General features: G+C 37.4%; 1 protein-coding gene across 2 annotated transcripts; it reads left to right on the top strand.

The window, feature by feature from the left end:
* Nucleotides 1–22: 22 nt before the first annotated feature.
* On the top strand, nt 23–17,182 carry LOC146475803 (uncharacterized). Of its 2 annotated transcripts, none has more exons than XM_085115493.1 (16): nt 23–153; nt 419–600; nt 706–768; nt 1,138–1,242; nt 2,227–2,556; nt 2,753–2,835; nt 3,731–3,948; nt 4,400–4,437; nt 5,114–5,232; nt 5,924–6,045; nt 7,393–7,469; nt 8,919–9,625; nt 10,492–10,519; nt 10,942–10,997; nt 11,805–12,099; nt 12,942–17,182. In XM_085115493.1, the coding sequence occupies exons 2-16, from the start codon at nt 516–518 to the stop codon at nt 13,472–13,474; spliced, it is 2,859 nt and encodes a 952-aa protein (XP_084971619.1). In that variant the 5' UTR covers nt 23–153; nt 419–515; the 3' UTR covers nt 13,475–17,182. The 2 variants fall into 2 exon arrangements, with proteins under 2 accessions (XP_084971619.1, XP_084971618.1); XM_085115492.1 differs by having other exon boundaries at nt 12,939–17,182.
* The last annotated feature ends 3,827 nt before the right edge of the window (nt 17,183–21,009 follow it).

Genomic DNA, 21,009 nt, shown 5'->3' with positions numbered 1-21,009 from the left:
GGATACCGCTGATATTTGGCGCCCACTGCACACTTCCGATGCTTGAACAAAATGGCGGAATCATTTGCCCGGAGAAATTTACATGATATGTTTCGATGGCGACTAATTCGCGTGATGAATTGATCGGAAGTACATGATATTATTTATTTTAAGGTATACTAGGTAGTATTCTTGTTCATTTTCGCTTATTTACTTGCTTCTTGGTAAGTCAAAATGGCCGCGCGTTCAGAGACTCGTGCTCTTTTTAAACGTAGTTACAGCTCAAAAGAAAAATATCTCCGCATTGATTTATACTAGATTTAATTTTCACGATTAATTAAATGTTATTATGCTCAGTGCGATTTTGAGTTTACGGGTAGTTGGTCGCAAAGTGGTCGAATTTAGAATTTTTCGCATCTGATGTGCTTGTCATTTTTAGGTCGGAAGTCGTCGGGATTTTCCGAGACTACGTTCGTTACCGACAGTGACGTCACGGAATTGGTAGAAAGCAACATCGGAGCGGGAATGAAGTAGTAATGGCGAAAATCCACTGTCACTCTTTACTTTCGGGGAGCTCATGGAGTTCCTTCGAAGAAGATTCGCCTATGGAGGAAACGGAAGGTATTTGCAGTTATTATGCTAGCGATCTGTGGCCGTAGTTGCGTGAAAAAGCGCCAGGAAAAGTTTTTTCAGGGGATTTACCGTGTGTTGTTTTTTCCATGATAGCAATGGAAGTGGACGAAAACAATGGTTTGGACACCGCAGAAGCCACGCGATTGCACAGCGAAGGTATGAAGTGTGATTACTAAAGCCTATATTTACTTAGAAAAATGAGATATTGTTGCACAAAGTACCGGAGAGAAATTTCCGCCCTGGGCAAAATTTACTATAGCGTTCTGCTACTCGCAGGTTGAAAGTAATTAGCATGGGACATGTCGTGTGAATTGCATATGTGCACCCCCCTAAAAAGAGCGATGCCTGAAATGTTAGCTGTTCATCTGTAGTTTCTGTAACGGAAAATGGAAGATATTAAGTTTGCTCAAAGCAAACAGCTCAAAATCAAATGTGCTTTAATTTTTTGGAGTGGCTTACGCGTTTATTAATAATGTAAGCCGTACATGATTAACTTCATATGCTTTTATATGCTTTGATCCATAGATATGACCCTGTTCGGGATTTGCCCTGACCAAGAAGAAATCGTCCTTGTTGTTTGCAAGGAGTGTGGTCGGGTTGTAAAAGCAGCAGCTTTTTTACGGCATTGCGGTAAGCTCCTTGTCCAAGATTTCGCAGTTTTAGCGTTCAACTCGATGCAATGTGACAAAGACTTCAGATGTCAAAACATCATGTCAATTTCAAGGAAAACTTATAACGGCATTTTAAATGCAATGTTATTAAATTGGAGCGTAATGTTATTTTATGCTCTTGTATAATAAACATGTTTCAAGTTGAATCAATATACATGCACAAATTATGAGGCTTTATCTTATGTTTACATGTGATCTAGATTTTCCTGGTCATACAGTGTATATTGGGTGTGTGTGATTAATTTAAAGATAGTATTACTACACTTCCTGGATACAAATGGTAGAATTGTTTTTTTTTTATGAGATAGATAAAATTACCACCTACATTGAAAATTATTTGGTGATTAACCCACATTTCCTACTCTGTAATGGGTTATTTTGTTAATGATACATGTAGATAATATTATAATCACTGTTGTAAAAGGTTTATGGTACAGTTCTGGTTGGCAAAGAAGTTGGGCAAATGTAGCATCAAACATTATCCTTGAATAATCTAGTGTGTGAATAAAGAAAAGTTCTCACTTAATTGATTGTTTACCTTTTAGACAAAATTGCTAGAAAATTCCAAAATGAACAGAATTTCTGAAAAGATTCTCCAGTCTTCCTGTTTGGGATGTTCTAAATCAAAATCACATTCTATTTATGTTTCCTGGCTATAGCATTAAGAATATTAAGCACAGTTGTTCGTACACTATGGACGGCGTTTATGTTGCAGTCAGTATTACATGAAGAAGAATCAAGTTCCCAACTAAAAAGTTACAAAGCGTGTTCATCGCAGGGCATGTTACACCACGCCACATCTCATGCATTTTATCTTGTAAATAACACAACAGACTTTCAAGAGACATTGCAAGAAGAGTTGCCTACTGTAACATACAGCTTTAACCTAATTACTTAGGCAAGAATACCTATTAACCCTTCACCTTTTCTCTTCCTCCTTCAGAACTCAACCATCAGAAAGTAATACCAGTCCCCACCCCCTCCTCCCCTGAGATGGTAACAACATCAAGTCCTGTGGTCGAGACTCTACTTCAGTCAGGTCCAAGGAAAGGGAAACTTCTTGACTCTGTGATAACTAATCAAAAGATTGAACTGATGGATGCCACGGTCAAGATAGAGGAGATGCCGCTAACAGTTTCTTGTCTCAATCATGGTCGTTCTGGTGCTGTTGTTAAAACAGAGCCTGTCATTAATAATGTCATTTTAAAGAAAAGTTCTACTGAAAAAGTCTCAAGTAATAAAAGGTCTCCTAGAAAGCAGATTCCAACAAGAGGTGAGATTTATATCACATTAATAAGTAAATTAAATTTTTAACCAATTGCAAAAGCCAAGTTTAAGTTCTTTGAAAGCAACTCTAATGGATCAGGGATAAGTCTATCATTAAGTAGATTTTAGATGCAGCTGTATTGCTTAAAACTCTGTGTGAAAATTCTCAACTTTCTCATTGATAATACTTTCTAAAAATTTAGAGCGAGAGTTTGATGCTGACAAACACTGCGGAGTATGGGTAGCTGAACTTCAAAAACAGTGTACGCGCTCACTAACTTGCAAGGTAGGTAAAAGTCAAAATGTATGTTCAAATCAGAGTATTTATTTACTATCTGAGTCTGATATTGTGTTTTTACTTCGAAGGTGTCGATAACAGTGTGTCTGTGATGTCATGTTTTTCCTCTGTAAAAAATTAGTAAAATGTTTGTTCAAAGTATAGATTAGGGTTAGCTGGATTCTCATCACAACAGAGCACCATTCTGTTAAGCAGTAAACCCCTTACATGCACCTCTCAATGTCACCCTGCCCAACCCCTTCTCCATCCCAACCCCTCCCCCAGCCCTTCCCCGCCCCACCCCACCCCACCCCAACCCCACCCACTCCTCATCCCATCCCCACCGCTGTGTTTAGGATCAAGGAATAAGAAACAACCTTACTTGTAAGCTTCCCTTTTTAAAAGAAATGCACTGTTAGTAAAGGATAAGCTGAGCTTATAACCATGATTGCAAAATTAAAATTTTAACATTTTAAAGGGTTATAAAAATAGGCTATGAGGTATGAAAGGGTAACATTTAAATTTAAATCTGAGAAACTGAAAGAGTAAACAAAAAACTGAGTAGAAATTCCTGCCATAGATTACAACTCAAATATTACACTTACCATTAATAATGTTGAGGATATTTTTCTATACTGTACCTATAGCTTACCTTTGGGGTATAACCCTTTAAGCCCTAACAGTGATCAGCATCAAATTTCTCCTTGTAATATCAATGCTTATTCAACCCTTGAGGTCATGAGAATTAAGGATATGATCACCTGAGGTGAATTTTCTTGATATTTTAATAACTTCTCCCCAGCACTTTTATAAGAGAAGTACGGGGACAAGATAGGAGAATTTGTTCTTTGATACATGTATTAAGGGTTAATTGTTTCACACATCTGAAACCACCTTTCTTTAGACGCATGCTCTGTCATTAAGACGTGCAGTCACTGGCCGACGGAAACCGTTTGATGAACTTCTGGCAGAACACAAAGCTCGAGTAAATTGCGAGAAGGAACAGCAACAGAGCCAGGCTGTAAAACTACAAGAACAAGCTACGCAGAAGGCAGTGGATGCTACACTCAAGCGATCGTCAAGTACATCTGATGCTTCTGTCTCGTCTACAGGAAGCTCAAGGTGTGCATTGGCAGAGTTTGATTTTAATGTCATTAAAAGTAACATTAATTTTTTTCCTTTTACTTTTCTAGATAACTTTCACAATTTCGTCTGTTGTTATGAATATTTGGTTTTATCACTGAGTTGACAACTAAAGGTTTTTGGCCACTGTAAAGAGATTTAAGAGCTGGCCGATGTTTCAAGCGATTTGCTCTGATGACACACATCAGCTCTCCAATCTCTTTACCTTATGAACTCAGTTGATGAAACCAGACATTCGTTTCCACTCCCCACCGAAGCATCACCACAGTTTCTTTAGAAACTTATCCCCTTCCATCTTTTGTGTTTCATTTACTAAATCAAACAAATAATCTTTCCTGTCTTCTCTTGGAAAGCTCTTTTAATTAATAGTCAAAGATCTTATTGTATGAGTTGAGTTATTCAGCTAAAAACTGTGTTGCTTTTTCTCCAGTAATAGATCGAATATTAGCAGGTCTATTTCTGTAGAAGGTAGGTCTTAAGTTCCATTATACAATATGAGTAAATTGAGTAAAATAATTGACTTTCACAATGATATCAGTGCATTGTAATGCAGATGTTGTGGTTTAGAGTTTTGGGGGGTTAAAAATTTTTCACACCAGTTTAATTTTTATTCTCTTTTGCGCAGTATTCATTACCATAATCTGAGACAAAGGGAAATAAAAAATCAAACTGGTTTAAAGTATTTTAAACCCAAAAAAGTTTGACTCGCCAAATTCTAGTGATCAAATCTCATTTCTCCTTACAAATTTCATACTTTGTCAAGCAAACAGGTAATGAGAATAAAGCTAGCCAGCATCTAGGGGTAATGGTCTTCATGTAACACTAAATTCTAGTGATCAGCATCTAATTTTACTTTAAAATATCAATACGCTTTGAAGAAGACTGGTGATGAGAATTTAAGCAAAATCATCGACTGGGGACATTGTATTGATTTATCACCAAATTTTACCGACAAACATCTCATTTCTTCTAATAGTATTTTAAATACATACAGCTATCAGTAGTATACAGTTGTTGAACTAAAATCAATCATCTGCAAGGTTATTGTCTCTGGGGAAAGAATTAAAGGGGTAAATTACATGTACATGTAAAACCCTAGGTTAGCATTATAAGCATTTTTTATAAATCTTTTCTCTCATTACAGATGAAAACAATCGTGCAAGTGGAGTTGTGAGAACACCTAGTGCGGGTGATAGTAATGCCGAGGAAGGAACAACACTGAATGGGATGATGACTCTTAATCGTCATCCTAAACCCCTGATGGTAAGAACAACATTTCACACTCTTTCTCTTCTTGTACATGTAATATTAGGCTGTCCCAGGAATAACAAGAGATGATCCATGCTGCAAGTGCAAGAGAGTGGGCTGTGTGTGAACAGGGTACTGTTGGACATCCTATCCTTCCCTTGGAGGGTGGTGGTGGGGGGTGGATGGGGCTAATGAATGAAGATTATGATGTACAACAAGGCTCTAAGTTTTGACTGTAATCATTCAGATGATACATGTAGCTACTGTGCATAATATTCCAGTTCCTGTGGTGCTGTTTATTATGCTGTACAAGGTTGTTCTTTGTTAAGAGTCTGTGGATGAAATCCTAAAGTGTGAGCATTCAAATGAATTTAGTTACTTAGCAGTACTTTCCTGTGGTGATCAATGTTTATTATGCTGTATAGGGTGATTCTAACTTTTGAGTCTGTGGATGAAATCCTAAAGTGTGACCATTCAAATGAAAGTTACTGAGCAGAACTTCCCTACGGTGATCAATGTTTACTTCACTGTACAAAGTAATTCTATCTTTAGAGTCTGTGGATGAAAATCCAAAATTGTGATTCACTCATGGGTAATGAGCAACTGAAAATGCAATGTTTGTCTGAAAAGTAGCATTAACTTTTACTCTTAAAGCTCTTTTAGTTGTTTTCTTCATATGTTTAGTTCATGTAACTTATTTTTACAGTCATGCCGTTTTGGAGGCAGATCAGTGGGTAGAGGCTGTTATGTCTTCAATCGTAGAAGTGATCACCTTCGTTGTGCTGTACTTTCCATGGTTGAAAGATGCCTTAATCCATCACTTCCAAGGTACTGTATGAACAATAATGCCCACAGTTATATTTTTTTCGCATCTCTCGCCAGTTGCCCTTTCCATATATGCAATTGCTCCAAACCTTGTGTTTGAAGACCATGCACTTTTTGTAGATAGACCGGTCAATGCAAAAGTCCAACAGTACAAAAGTACAACAGTCTAAGAATTTGCACACATTATAAATCCTGTAAACATGAAAGATAAGTACTGTGCGAACTTCAGTTCAGATTCACTTGATTGTGGCAAAGAGATTAGACCCTGATACATGTAGGGCTGTACTCTGAGAAATTACTAGTAACATATCAAGTACATGTACACAGTCACATGGCAAATGTGTCATATTTTTGAAGTGCATAAAGAAACAATAACTTTTCTGTCATTGAAAAGTACTGATCACACATGATCTGAAGTGAGTGATTTACTTGAGACTGTGGAGGGTCTTTTGCTGAATTGTAGATAAACAACTACTGAACATTAATTTATGAGGTTGGATTTGAGATATCCTCAATTGTGTGTCCACAGACAGACAGTGAGACAGTGGTAAATTTGTTTGTGACATATTTTGTGCTCTGAGGAATAATAACCAGTTGTTAATATTTAAATAAGATTAGATTTAGTTAAACTTCTAATGGTTAAAATAAGCGAAAGAAGTCTTACACTACGTTTTGATGACTCCATGTCATCATTTTCAAGTGAAAATAAAATAAAACTGACAACTTAATATATACCATGCAAGGCGATAAAACGTAAAATATGCAAGTAAAGGTGACAAATTTAAATAAATAGTTTTGCACGTATAAAGTCTGATTGTGTGTTCAAGCATGGCCTTTTCTTCTTTACGAATAACATTTCATAAATCAGACAGTCCAGTTTTCCGTTGCACTTCTTTAAAACGGAAAAGTTGTTGGTAAGGTTGCCGATGGTTTCCAGACTGTGGTCGTCCTTTTAAGTGCTTGCCAATTGCCGAATAACGGTGTTCGTCAATACGTTGGTGTAAATGTCGGCTGGTGTAGCTGACATACTCTGCATCACACAGATCACATTTTATAATTTTGTGACCCCAAAACTTAAAATGTGGTATTCAAAAGGCATCCAGACAGTAACCATGAAATGATTTAAGAGGTGATTTTTTATTTTCAAAAGTGGGCATCAAAAGACAGCTCAAGGTTTTAGCCAGTAAGGTGTCTAGGCATACATGTACTCATATAAATAATCCTTTGAAAGTTGAACCAGACACATGTTGCCAGGATGGCCAGTTTTGAATTCGTGGCTAAAAACCTGCATCGACTTCTGGGCACCCTTGTGTAGTACATTGTATGAGGCTATTGTTTCACTTTATACAGGCAAAAGTCAAACAGAGCAAGTGCTGCTATCCTTCAAAGACCAGCTATGAAAACAGTAGGGCAGTCATCTAATCAAGGTAACTGTCAGTAGTCTCTGTAATTTTTACTGTAAAGTTTGTGATAGAAATGAACTCTAAAAGTAGCAAGTCCCAGAAAGTAACAAGATGCCTGGCTAATGGCATTAACATGGAATGCTTAATGTAGCCCCATTATTCCCCATTGTATGTAAAAATACTATCCTCCCTTGGCAATTGAAATAATTGTCTGGAGTGAATGGTTTTATTCAGATATATTGCGTGATACTTATCGTTGTGTTACTAGGAATCATACCAGAAATAACTCTGCAATAACGTCATGACCCGGCTGAACTGGTCTGGCCTCCTATAGCTCTAATCCTTCGCGTTGATTATTCGATCTGTTGTTGAAAGCGGAATTTCTTCGCTGTGAACTCTCTCAATTTCCACTGTTTCAACTGTCGAGTACTACCTAGGAGTTATTATTTCGATTTACCGCTTGAAAAAGGTTTGTTTTCTCTCTGAAAACGGCAGATCAGAGTCTTAAATTCATACATGTGGCCGCCATTGAACAAAAACAACTTTTCGAAATGATGACTTGCTTTGACGTCACACAGGTAGAGATAAGTGGGTCCCCTCCCTCATGATATACGCGCCGATAATAGATTTTGATTGGGCTGTTTTTGTTTAAGACAATCAGAACAATAATTCCCTTCTGGGAGAGGGCAGAATTTAATCAAGGTTTAATGAATAAATCAAATAATGATTTGACGTCACACAGGAAGGGATGAGTGGGTCCCCTCTCTCGTGATATGTGCCAGAATAATAGATTTTGATTGGCCTGCTTTTGTTGAAGACAATCAGAACAATACATCCCTACTTAGGGGAGGACATATTTTAATGCATAAATTAATGTGTCGATTTGTGGATACGACGAAGAAAAAAAAAGATACCTGACCCAAACCTATATACATGGCCTGCCTTACTGGCATTCCGTGTAAAAATGTGTGGTTCCAGAAAAATGATATCCATACCTCCCCCATAAAAGGTCATTGTACATTCTAAGGGGGAGGGGGAAAGTCCTCAAATTTAGACTGGTTTAAAAACAAATTTAAGGCAGCTGGCATTGGTTTCCTGCACTTATATACTTTGAATCAAAACTACCACTCTTTATTAGTTTAATACAACAATAATGGTATCAAACAAATGCCTTTGGAATCATTGCTGAACAAGTTATCAATGGTTGTTTTCTCGGCATAATAGGTCACCATAGGAACTTTATAACCCATTAAAAACACCCCTAAATTTAACTTTTAAATTACTTTCTTTGTATTCAAATGATCTGGATAGCAGGAAATACATGTAAGTAGCTACCTTTATAAATATTACAACATTTTCAATACATGTTTCGGCTTATATCCTTATCAACTGTAAAGAGACTATGAAAAACTGTCAGAATGTATAGCAACACAAAATGCATGCATATTAACTAACTTCTTTGTATTTCTTTAGGTTTTTCGTCAGTGCTTGAGAGGTATAAGAACAATTCTAGCAAGTCATTGAACAATTTTTTGAAAGCTCCTCCGCCACCACGGAATAAAACTTTCAAACAAGTAAACTCAGCACATTCAGCGAACCATGTGGAAAGCAATTTAAACAATTCAAGAAGCAATTTGCTACAGGCAACTTCCTTGCAGAATAAGAGAACTTACTTAGATTCCATTGGAACGGCAAACACAAATGGTCTGACGTCGTCAGCGTACGTGAAACCTGATGCAAGTAGTCAGGCTATTAGTGATATGGGAAACATTGTCGCAAATATTGAAACTAATGTGTCCGGTGGACACCTGCTTAATCTTGGACACCCACTAGGAGTAGCAGTGACGAAAGCAGCCATAGGTCCTGGGCCTAATTTAAGTGTTAGTGGTAACACTAACCTGGATTCAAGTTTGAATCTGTGTTCTGCTCTCGGGATTAATTCTGGCAATGCTCAAGGATCTATTGCGACCACACAGACTACATTTGTTGCATCAAACACTGCGTCCATGATGAAAGTTGTTAGCGGAACTCAAATTTCGGGTGTTAGTACAGTGACTGGTCAAATTCAGCCTGTTTTTACAAATGTTAAGGAAATTCTCCCTGCACCTGTGCAAGGAAAAGTTGCGGTCGGTTCTGTGGATTCAACATCGTCAGCGTCACCTGTTTACAAAGGCGTTCAGGTTAGTAAAATCCTTCCCCAATCTTTCGGACCTTTTCCTAACATTTGCTTTGCCTAACATTGCAGATGTCTAAGTATATGTAAGGGTTGCTTCTTCGTATTTGGAGGTATGTGTAGCAAAAGAAAAAGGAACCAGGACTATCACAAAATAATATTTAGTGGCAGGAGATCTTAGCAAGCTCTACCAAGCTTGTCAAAGAAGATCCCCATCCTTTACTGAACAAAATTACATATACCGAGCAGATGGATACATACATTTGTTTGTTCGTTCGTTTTTTCCTTTCTTCCTTCCTTCCTTCCTTTCTTCCTTCCTTCCTTCCTTCCTTCCTTCCTTCCTTCCTTCCTTCCTTCCTTCCTTCCTTCCTTCCTTCCTTCCTTCCTTCCTTCCTTCCTTCCTTCCTTTCTTCAGTGGTTGTGGGCATGAATAGCTGTTTTTTCCTAAATTGGTTGTGGGCATGAAGGGCTGTTGTCCAATTTTAGTGAATTTTAGTGCATTAATGTTGTTTGTTTGTTTTTTGTTTTTTTCTTTTTTTGGCTCAGATTTGCCATAAAAAAAATCAGACCCAAAATGACAGCTAGACCAGGAAAAAACGTGGCAGTGCCTCTCAAGTGAAGTATAGTCTGCAAAGTAAAACCTGGCAAATTATAGAAAGGAAAAAAAGTGGGCCCTTTATGCCCACAGACCTTCGGTCAATCTGCTGTCATTATACCACAGCGTACTCCAACTATGAGTCAGAATTGTTTAAATTGGCTTACCTAGTAAGTGGTACAGGTATCAGAACAATGGGAAGGGGTGTTACACCAAATTCGTCATGTTTAGTTTGTTTTGCATGCAATGTTTGACCAAGGTGCTTTGTTTTGTTGCAGATCACAGCACAAGTTGATCCATCAACTGGTAGGTTTCATGCCTTGCTTGGAAATAAATTAAAGTTGTGTGTGTACATGTAGGGGGAAGCCAGAAAATGACTGGATTGATTCAGATATTTTGCCCCACATCAGTCGATACTTGGGGATGGGAAGATTGATTCTACTGCGTCTCTAGGGTCCTAAACCATGATCTCCTCCAACTCTGCACTAGATAAGGAGCACACCCAAGACTGGAATTATCAGTTATTAGTGGTATTGACTTGTAGCCATCTGTATAGTAAAAAAAGTAATGCTTTCGTAAAAGTGATTTTTGGTCAATTTGTTGATGTGATAAATTCCAAACTCAATGTTTGTTTTGACTACCTAATTAACTAATTTTAGTCAATTAAACAATAATTTATGATCCTTCAGTCAACTATCAATCAACATTTCTTTTTGATTGTCATACAGGGAAAGTAACGTCAACCTCTGCTGGTCAGAGAGCCAGTCCTGTGTTTTTCAAGCAGGTTAGTGTCTTTATCATGGTACATACATGTTGTTAACTATCATATGTATCATGAATAACAAGTTGTTGAAGTAAATACGAGGTAACGTAGTTAGTAAAGAAATCCCAGTGAAAACCACGCCACACTATGGAATCCACTGAAATTCTCACTATTTTATTATTATTATTATTATTATTATTGTTATTATTATTATTATTATTATTATTATTGTTACTGTTACTGTTACTGTTACTGTTACTGTTACTGTTATTATAATTTTATTTTATATTTCTCATCCGTAGTTAACAGATATCCTTCAACACGCGCAATTTTTGTGTTTGGTAAATAACTGGCAAAATAAAGATCATTTCTAGCTTTTCTGCGATAAAACTGTGCTTTGTTATCAATGTGTTGAATAGTTAACATTAAACAACTGTCCTGTTAAATCTTTCGGAATATCGCCTAATTTTAGCTAACTCGGCCTACGGCCTCATCAGCTAAGTATCAGACGATATTCCACATGATTTCGCAGGATAACTGTTAGAAAATAGGCCTCTGTTGTTCAAAAAGCAGATATCTCTATCCACTGGATAAAATGTACTCCAACCAATACCGGTACCTTTTATTCGCTGGATAGCCACTTTTCCGCTGGATAGAGTTATCCGCTCTTTGAACAACCAGGGCCAGGTGTCTGATTTAGTACCATGTAATGTGTTGTCCGATGACAGTGAGTGGAAGTTAATCGGTGGGTTGTAATTAATATAATCTTAGTCATTATTTCAAGTGAATTGGAATGACCTCTATATTGCGGTTTGCTAACTCTTTCAGGGCACTGGCACTGTGCAAGTGACGTCATTACCAAATGGAACTGGACCCTCCCCACCCCCACCAGGAGGAACTGTTAAGGGCTACCCCCTGAATTTTGTAATTAAGGGTAACTCGACGACACAGGGTGGAAGTACATCTGTTGCTGGAGTAACAGCGTCGGTAGCAACTCCTACCAATCTGAGTAAAGGACAGAATCTTGTATTTAATAATATGGGAATATCACAGCTTCAGCATCAATCGCAGTTGATTGTTCAGCAGCCTCCATCGCCAATGAGTCAAAATGTACATCAAAGAGGTATGTTAGTGATGTTAACAAAACTTCAGACCACCATACATTTTGCAGCACACTTTAAATGTGCTATTCCAGCATTCCTTTTTTTTTTTTTCCACTATGATCCTGTAATTACGTTCGACGTAGAAAGAACGCACCCCTAATACAGATTGGAGTGGAGATTGTATAGGACAATGAATGAATGGATCTTGGGATGGGTATCTGCCAATACAATACAATACTTTATTGTATTGCCAGACATCCCCACAGATTTTGCAGGGGCGGATGACATCATCACCAACTTGGAAAAGGAGAGAGAGCCTGGGATCGTGATCATCGAGCGCACTTCCTACATGTACTCTTTGATTATTACTAGTATATACATAGGCCGTTCAGATTGTAGTGGATTAAGCCATCCGCACCAAGAATGGCTGTTTCCGGCCTGGTTGACCTTCCTCTTGCCATCTTGTCTCTGCTTTTGTAGAGCAATTGTGTACAATCTTCTGCCACCCATTCCTCTCTGCACATGCCCACTCGACCCATTCACTGTAGGCCATTAACCCTTTAAGCCCCAGTGGTGACCAACATCTGATTTCTCCTTTACAACATCGCTGCTGATTAAGCATTTAAGTCAGGAGAATAAAGGAAATAATCACCAAAGAGGAAATGCCTTGATTATTAGACAAAATCTCCCAACGAGTAGTATAAGAAAAATATAGAGGACAGTGAGGGGAATATACAGGTTGATATTGGGCTGAAAGGGTTAATCTGGAAATGGGAGTGTATGAGACAAGCCGTTTGTAGTAATCAGTACAGTGTCAATCGTGATGATGATAAGGCCTTGACCTATTTTCCATTTTAAGCAGGGAGTGCCCGCCAAGCATCTGTGCACAAAGGTCTGCAGAAGGCACCCTCGCCGTCGTCTCAGGGACAGGTCGTCCAATCACCATCATCTCAACAAAAGACTGTTGTAGTGACAAGTCCACAGGGCAACCAAACAAAGCTGTTCATAAACCACAACAACATTGCAAGTTCACAACCGATTGCGCAGCTGCAGCAACAGGTTGCCCAACAAAAGCAACAGCAGTTGCAACAGATAACTTTTCAGAAACAAATTCAACAACAACAACAGCAGCATCAGCAACAACAACAACATCTTCAACAGCAAAAACAACACATCAACTCCCAATTTATTAAACAGCTTCCTATACAACCACGGTTAGCACCAGCACCGCCAACGCAATCAGTTATCTCGCAACATCCTCTCGCTGGGCAGAATGTCATTGTTAAAGTTACCGAACAGCTTAAAAGTCCTCCTAACACAGTGTTTGTGAAGACGGAACCTAGACAGAACATTCAACACACGGTTTGCCAGAAACCACAGTCTAATGTTGTTTGATTGGTTGATTTGTGTTATTTCTCTTTTAATATCACGCCTATGGTCAGTGGGGTTGGAATGAATGTTTAGTGGTATCTCAAGTGGTTCTCAATACCACTTTTGCTTGAAAGCATTATGATGATGCAGTACAATTTAGGTTTTCAATAACAATGCCTGCAGTGACATCCATCTCATCAATCAAAGTTTGAACCACATAAACAGGACCACAGGAAAGTACTGCTCAGTAGCTTTCATTTGAATGGTCACACCGTAGGCTTTCATCCACAGACTCAAAAGTTAGAACTACCTTGTACAGCATAATTTAAACAACACCGCAAGAAAGTACTGCTCAGCAGCTTTCATGTGAATCATCACACTTCAGGATTTCGTCCTCGGACTCAAAGGTGGGAAAGAATTTGGTTGTTCTTATCTCTTTGTGTTTCATGGAGCTTTAAAGTTAAGCGTGCAAGAGAATAATGCAAAAAAAAAAACATTACTAACAAGAGTGACTACAAGGAAAAAAAGTATTTATAAAAGTGATGTAAAATAGTACGTTTTCTATAGGAAAAGTGTTATTTAAACTGAATTTCCCCTAGTTTGCTGTTTGTCAAGAAGCCAAAGAGCAATATTACAACATGTATAGAAATTATAAACTGAAGGACAGAAAGCAAGAACTGGCTCTCTCCTTAGTCTAACTGAAATCAAAATTATATACCTTCAAAAACTGATATTTTCACCTGTTTATAGAGAAATTTATAAGATGCTGCTTGCTTGTGAAATTATAATTCAATGATACACTATTAGTGTTAATAATTCAATCTATTAAAGCTAATTATTAGCAGTAAAGATACTAAAGTTTAGACTTGGTCTTCCCTAAAATTATGTATACTGTACATGCACCTACTGCTGGCTTGCTTCCAATATTTATTATACCATGAACAGACAAATAATAATATTATTATTAAAATAGTTTTATTGTTTGTTTGTCAATCCATGCTTATTCTGGTATCAGCTTTTTGTCAACCAAGTACACCAAGCTATGTTGACCTCTTTGTACATCAATCTTTTTCAGTTGTTTGGTATTTTTATTACATGTTCAAGCTGAATAAAATGGCCATTAGTTTTTGTTTAATTGGTTGCCAATGCCCACACACATTTGTACTCTACTGAAGACTTTCAGTAATGATACAAACATTCTAAAATGGCCACTGAATTCTTTTTTTATTATTATTATTTTTATTAAAGTGACTTGCTTGGGAATTTTTTTCACATATATTTGAAGCTTGGTTTAACCTTAGAGTTGAAGTCCGTTTGACCAGCAGCTGAAAGTATGTATATATTGGCATATACTGAGCTGTGATACCAAAAGAAGAATTTTAAACAACATAGACAATACATGGACATGTTGGTGACAAGCTAGCAGTATGTATCTTAACCTTTTTTTCCAGGCTTAAACTCAAATTTCTCCTTACAAATAACTGTACAATTTACTGAGAATCTGGTATTCCATCAAATCTCTTGAAGACTATTCCCTGACAAGTCATTTTCTTTATTCTTTCTCACCATCACTGGACAATGGATTTTAATTGCAAGGAGAAATCAGATGGTGATTGCTTTTTGAGACTAAATTCCAGAGTTGAATGCTGTTGAAATTTTCACTGTTTTATGTTTTATTATCATCAGATATGATACAATGAGTATCTGTACAGGATGCTAGACGTGGTACATTCAGGTGGCCATGTTCAGTGAACTTCTAGTGACAAATTACTTTTATTACTAGTCATATTCAGACTGAATCACATTTACAAGCACTGAAAACTAACAAGTTAATTTATTTTAGTTCAGATTTTTCCAGAGTTGCATTTTATAAATTGTGTATTATTTGTAAAAGGACAGAGCAGAACGTGTTATTCTATATTTTGTGGGAAATCAAAAAGGGAAACTTATAATGCAGAAAACAGTGAAACAAAAAATAATTATTCTGTTTTGTGCATGCTTTAAAGTGTGCAGTATGTACGATGCAGACAAAACAGTTCCTTTTTCCAGGGATCTTTGATATGTTATGTTATGTTAACTTGTCAATTATGTTGGCTTTTGATAATTTGTGCATTTGCTCGTTCATTTCTCAAAATGCAAGGGAGTGTGTAATAGAGAGGTCATCACTAAAATTAGATAGGTTTCAGTTTCTGGTGTCAAATTAATCTCACTCTATTAGCAATTATGATTCTTTAACGATCATTCTCATCTTGTGCATCTGTGATCCTTCTGCATGAGCTAACAAAATCCTGAATTTCAGCTGTCTTCCTCTGTTTGCAATCACTTACTCCAAGACAGATGAAATTCAGGCTAATCTAACAAACGGGCCCCAGTTGTTTAAAGCCCAATTAAGCTAATCCTTGATTAACGTGAACTTTGATTCCAGTGTAATTACTAATCAGTGAAAATTCTTCCAAAAGATTTTTCTCCCTCAATTTGCCTAACACTCTTCTTTACCTTTAGCTTGAAATTAGCCTTTAAAAACATTTGTAACAAGCAAAATGAAAACCTTAATTAAGTTAAATCAAGGATTTGCCTTAATTGGGTTTTGAACAACTGGGACCAAGTTTTATCATTATTGAGTGGCTCGTATTAGAATCACTTTCCTGTTCATAGCACTTGTGTCACATCACAGGGCCTTGAAAAACTATTTCCAATACTGTCAAGTTGTTTACTCATGTAGTCTATGATGCGATTGGCCTGTTTAAGTCCCAATGGTGATCAGCATCCAATTTCTCCTTATAATACTACCACTTGATCAAAATGGAGGTTATGAGAATAAAGTAGATGATACCATAAAAACGTCTTGATATTTTGACAAATTCTCCCATCTCATAACTTAAGAAAAATATGGTGAATTGTAAGGGGAATTTGTATGTTGATATTGTGGTTTGGAGGGATAATCCTCTCCTGTTAGTTTTGTCAGGTACAAGCTACACAAGGAAATGGCAGCCATGATCCGATTGAGACAGTGCAATGTGTATTGCACCCATATTTTTGAAAAAATAGGCACTTGCTTTTAAAATACATTTATAATATATTATGTCTCAAACTTGTGAGGCAAATACTCTACCTTCTTAGTAATTAGTGTTGTATTGAAAAGTGACATAATTTCTGAGTCTTCAAGTCCCAAGCTCTAAAATAATATCAATTCTCCTTGTGGTTTCTATATAGTTCTTTTACTCTCAGTTATAAGAATTTAAGGTTGAATCAAGGTAATGGCACCTAGTCGATGATACTCTTAATTCTCCTTACCTTTCTGCATGATATTGTCATTGTCATTGTAAGGAGAAACTAGAATTTGATGGTGCTCTGAGCCTATTTCAAGTCTGTGACAGCATTAACAAGAGATGGAGAAAACGGATTCTAATGCAGGCTAGACAATCTTCCTAGTTCATGATTTTCACAATTTGCATCACTTTTCTACTTAGTATGTTATTGAAATTATGAAAAGAAATTATTTATTGATCAATCTTGGGATTTGAAGAGTCAACACATTAGAGAAGCCACAAGACATTTCCAGTGTAACACATTGAGGATGTATCTCAGTGATATCATGTACATTAATAAAATATCAAATCAATTATGTCAAGTGAATGCACCTTTGTCCAAAGACTTACACTAAATCAATTTTGTACCTAACTTTTGTAAATAAAGTATTTATATGTTCAGAGATCTACAGAAACTGACTGGTGTGCTGTGATTTTAATTAAAATAATCGTACAACTTGCTATAATCACCTTGCTGAGGCCAAATTCTTTTAAGATTCAAATTCAGTCTAAATAATATTATGCTTTCACAAGGCAGAAACTTGGGTATATGCGTGATTAAGAGTTGCCGAAAGACCTCTTTTGGGTGTGAAATTAGTGATTAGGGGTAAAAGTTATCTGGTGGACATTTCTTCTGGAGGGGAAGGGGAGATTTTAGGCTGTTTTATGCAGAGAGGAATGGTTTCGGGGTTATGTTCCTGCCTACTAATAAAAAGTATTTTTGCGCGGTTTATGACTATGCGGGAAAAGCAGATCTTAGAAAGGGCTATTGAAATCCAAAAAGAAAATTGGGGGTAACCACGCATTTTTAGAGATAATAAAGGAACAATTATTCTAAAAAGCAGTAGAATACAAAGTAATGTATGGATCATATTTCCAAATTGAAGCTTTACTATCTCTGAAAAATGCATGGTTACCCCAATTTTCTTTTTGGATACCAAAAGCACTTGCTAAGTTCTGCTTTCCCCGAATAGTTTTAAACTGCACAAAAATATCCCTGTATTAGTAGGGACCACCCATAGGAAATCACGAGATGCGCAAAACGTATGCGCAGTAAAGAAGTCCTTAATTTTTTTGTGGTCTAGTTTTAGCCTAATGGGAGCTTTTTGGGTCTTACAACTTGGCCTCATTTGCATCCCCTGTCACACCTAATGAACATGGATGTTATTTTTGGAAATGCTGCAAATATAGATGTAGCTTTCATCAAGCCCAGCTCCACTTCCAATAATTTCTCAACACGCATGACGTTATGATTAATGGCCACATTCATATGACTAATGGCTGCAAAGAAAAATTCAACCCACGAGGAAATGTACTAAACCCTGCTATATGCGATTTTTGGCGTGTTTGTAGGGCTGAGTAGCTCGAAGCATGGTTAGCGCTAACCACTGGTTAAGGGGTATTAAAACCTATAGGTTGTCATGGTATTTAACCCGGGTTAGCGCTAACCATGCTTCGATCAACTGGGTCGGATAATCAGTACAACTTTGAGTACCTTCACGACAACGACAACGCCACAAAACAATAGGTTTAATGAGCAAAAACAATCGCTCTTCACGTGCGTTTTACATTTTGGTAGATTTCTTCGCTGTTCTCTAAAAAACAACAACGTGAAATGACCAAATTCAAGGTTTTTTTGGGGAACGTGAACACACGACGATGAATTTTCATTTTCTTTCTTAACTTGAACGCCACTTCTACCAATTTGGTTCCTGGATAGTTCGCCGTTTCTGTAGAAGTTGAGCAAGTTGAAACAATCGCAAAGTAGAACCGAACGAAATAAAGTTATATTTTCCAGGTGACGTTTTCGTTTTCGTTGCCGTCGTCGCTGCTTAGGCTCCCTAATAATACAGAGGATCCCCTATACGGTCGAACCTCTCCTTACGGACACCTCTCTTTTTTCGGAGAGTTCCCTGTGTAATTAGGAAAAGAGAAAAATTACATGCTCTGTTAAGGACGGTGCCTACTATTGTTACTGCGCATACGTTATGCGCATCTCGAGATACTCGGGTTTCCTATGGGTGGTGCCTACTAATACAGGGATAATTTTGCGTGGTTTAAAACTATACGGAGAAAGCAGAACTTAGCAAGTGCTTTTGGTATCTCAAAGGAAAATTAGGGGTAACCATGCATTTTTCAGAGATAATTAAGCTTCAATTTAGGAAAAAAATCCCATACATCGCTTTATATTTTGGCGCTTTTTAGAGATATTATTGCTTAATTATCTCTGAAAAATGCGTGGTTACCCCCAATTTTCTTTTTGGATTCCAAGAGGCCTTGCTAAGATCTGTTTTTCCCGCATAGTCATAAGCCGCACAAAAATACTTCGGTATTAGTAGGCACCGTCCTTAAGAGGGTCCCATATACCACTTCCTGCAAAATGCATTCACGCAAAAATATTGGGGCTTTTCACTCGTCATGCATAATTCGTAAAATTCCTTCACATTCACGCAAAAATCGAGTAACTTGTTCACGTTTCACGGTAAATTGAAAACAAAATTCACGGATTAATTGTTTTCTATCGACTGACTTGTTTGCTGTCTACGCTCCAAAGGTAACTCGTTTTTCTTGTAACCTCGATACCACTAGGTCTGTGAGGGCCAAGATTTAGCCTTAGTGGGAGCTTAAGCAACGACGACGGCAACAGCAACGAAAACGCCGCAAAACAATAGGTTTAATGAGCGAAAACAATCGCTCTGCACGTGCGTTTTACACTTCGGTACATTTCTTTGCCGTCCTCTGCAAAACAACAACGTGAAATGACCACATTGAAGGTTTTGTGGAGAACGTGAACGCAGGACGGTGAATTTTTCATTTTCTTTCTTAACTTGTACGCCACTCCTATCAATTTGTTTCCTGCATGGATAGTTCGCCATTTTTGTAAAACTTTGAGCGAGTTGAAATAATTTCGAAGTAGCATAAATGAAATAAAGATTTATTTTCGGGTGACGTTTTCGTTGCCGTTGCCGTCGTCGTTGCTTAAGCTCCCTAGAAGTTCATTCTTTGCAGACGTCTTATCAAAGGAATGATAGAGAATGGGCTTTACCCCTGCGCCCAGTTGTTCAAAGCCCGATTAAGTTAATACCGGGTTAACATAAACTTTAATTCGAGTTTAATTACTAGTACAATTAAGATTTTTCCAAAAGATTTTAGTCTATCAGTTTTGACGTAGACTTTATTTTAATCCTGTTTCCAGCTATGTTAGTTTTGGACCACTGGGTCCTGTTCCTACGCTATTTAAAAATGCTCTAACAATCAAGGATAGAGCAGGAGTACCCAACGACTCTTTTAGAGAAAATTAATCGTATGTTGCACTAAACACTAGCTGAGTGTCCCTACGTCAATCTTGGTTACTATTTAACAGGTTAATGGGGAAAAAATTCCCGCTCTTCACTGCCAACGAGCAAGACTTTTAAGAAATGAAAATCCCAGCCAGCTGTAAGTGTGATATCTGTCAACTAGCCAGCAAGCAAGTCAGCTTGTAGGTACGCAGCATCTTTCTGAGACTTAATTTGTTTATATATCTTTGTGTCATCGGCAAACGTGGCAACATGACTCGTCAGGACCGAATCCGGCAAGTTATTTACCTAGTCAGTGAGAAATAACATCGGGCCTAAAATGGAGTCCTGAGGTACTCCGGAGCTGACAGGCAGGGGATCAGAGGTTTCACCCAGCACTGCTAAACGTTCGTAGCGACCCATAAGTTAAGAGCTAAACCACTGCAAGAGGCTGCCTCCAAATCCGAACTCATGCAACTTTTGCAGCAGGTAGCCATGGTTCACCTTATCGAAGGCCTTAGACATATCCCGATATAGATCATGTCCACCTGTTTTCCGTCGTCTAGTATTCAATTCAATTCGTTTATTTTGCCATTAACCAAAAAATACAACATAAATATATTATAGACGACACACAATATTCTTACTATTACAATATTCATACTTAACTACTTACAATATTAAATGTGTTAAAGGCAAGCCGGGGGCTTATTAACTATAGGCTTCCTAGAACTGTAGGATGAACCATAGAAGTTAAGGGTACTGATTGAAAATTCCAATTAATTTTTTTTAAAAGAAGAAAAAAAAAAAAGAAAGAAAGAAAGAAAAAAAGAAAAGGTAAAGAAAAGGTGCGTAGCTCAACAAAGAGTCAATTTAACTTAGAAAGCAGGAATTTTTTAAGTCTTTTGCCAAACAAACTGACACTTTCACTGTTTTGAATTTCACGACTTAGCGAGTTGAAAAACGTAGGACC

The sequence above is a fragment of the Pavona decussata genome, unplaced genomic scaffold (genome assembly GCF_977016875.1).
Source record: "Pavona decussata unplaced genomic scaffold, jaPavDecu1.1 SCAFFOLD_83, whole genome shotgun sequence".
Taxonomy (NCBI): domain Eukaryota; kingdom Metazoa; phylum Cnidaria; class Anthozoa; order Scleractinia; family Agariciidae; genus Pavona; species Pavona decussata.
The sequence above is the reverse complement of the archived record's forward strand: the minus strand, read 5'-3'. Positions and strand labels throughout refer to the sequence as shown.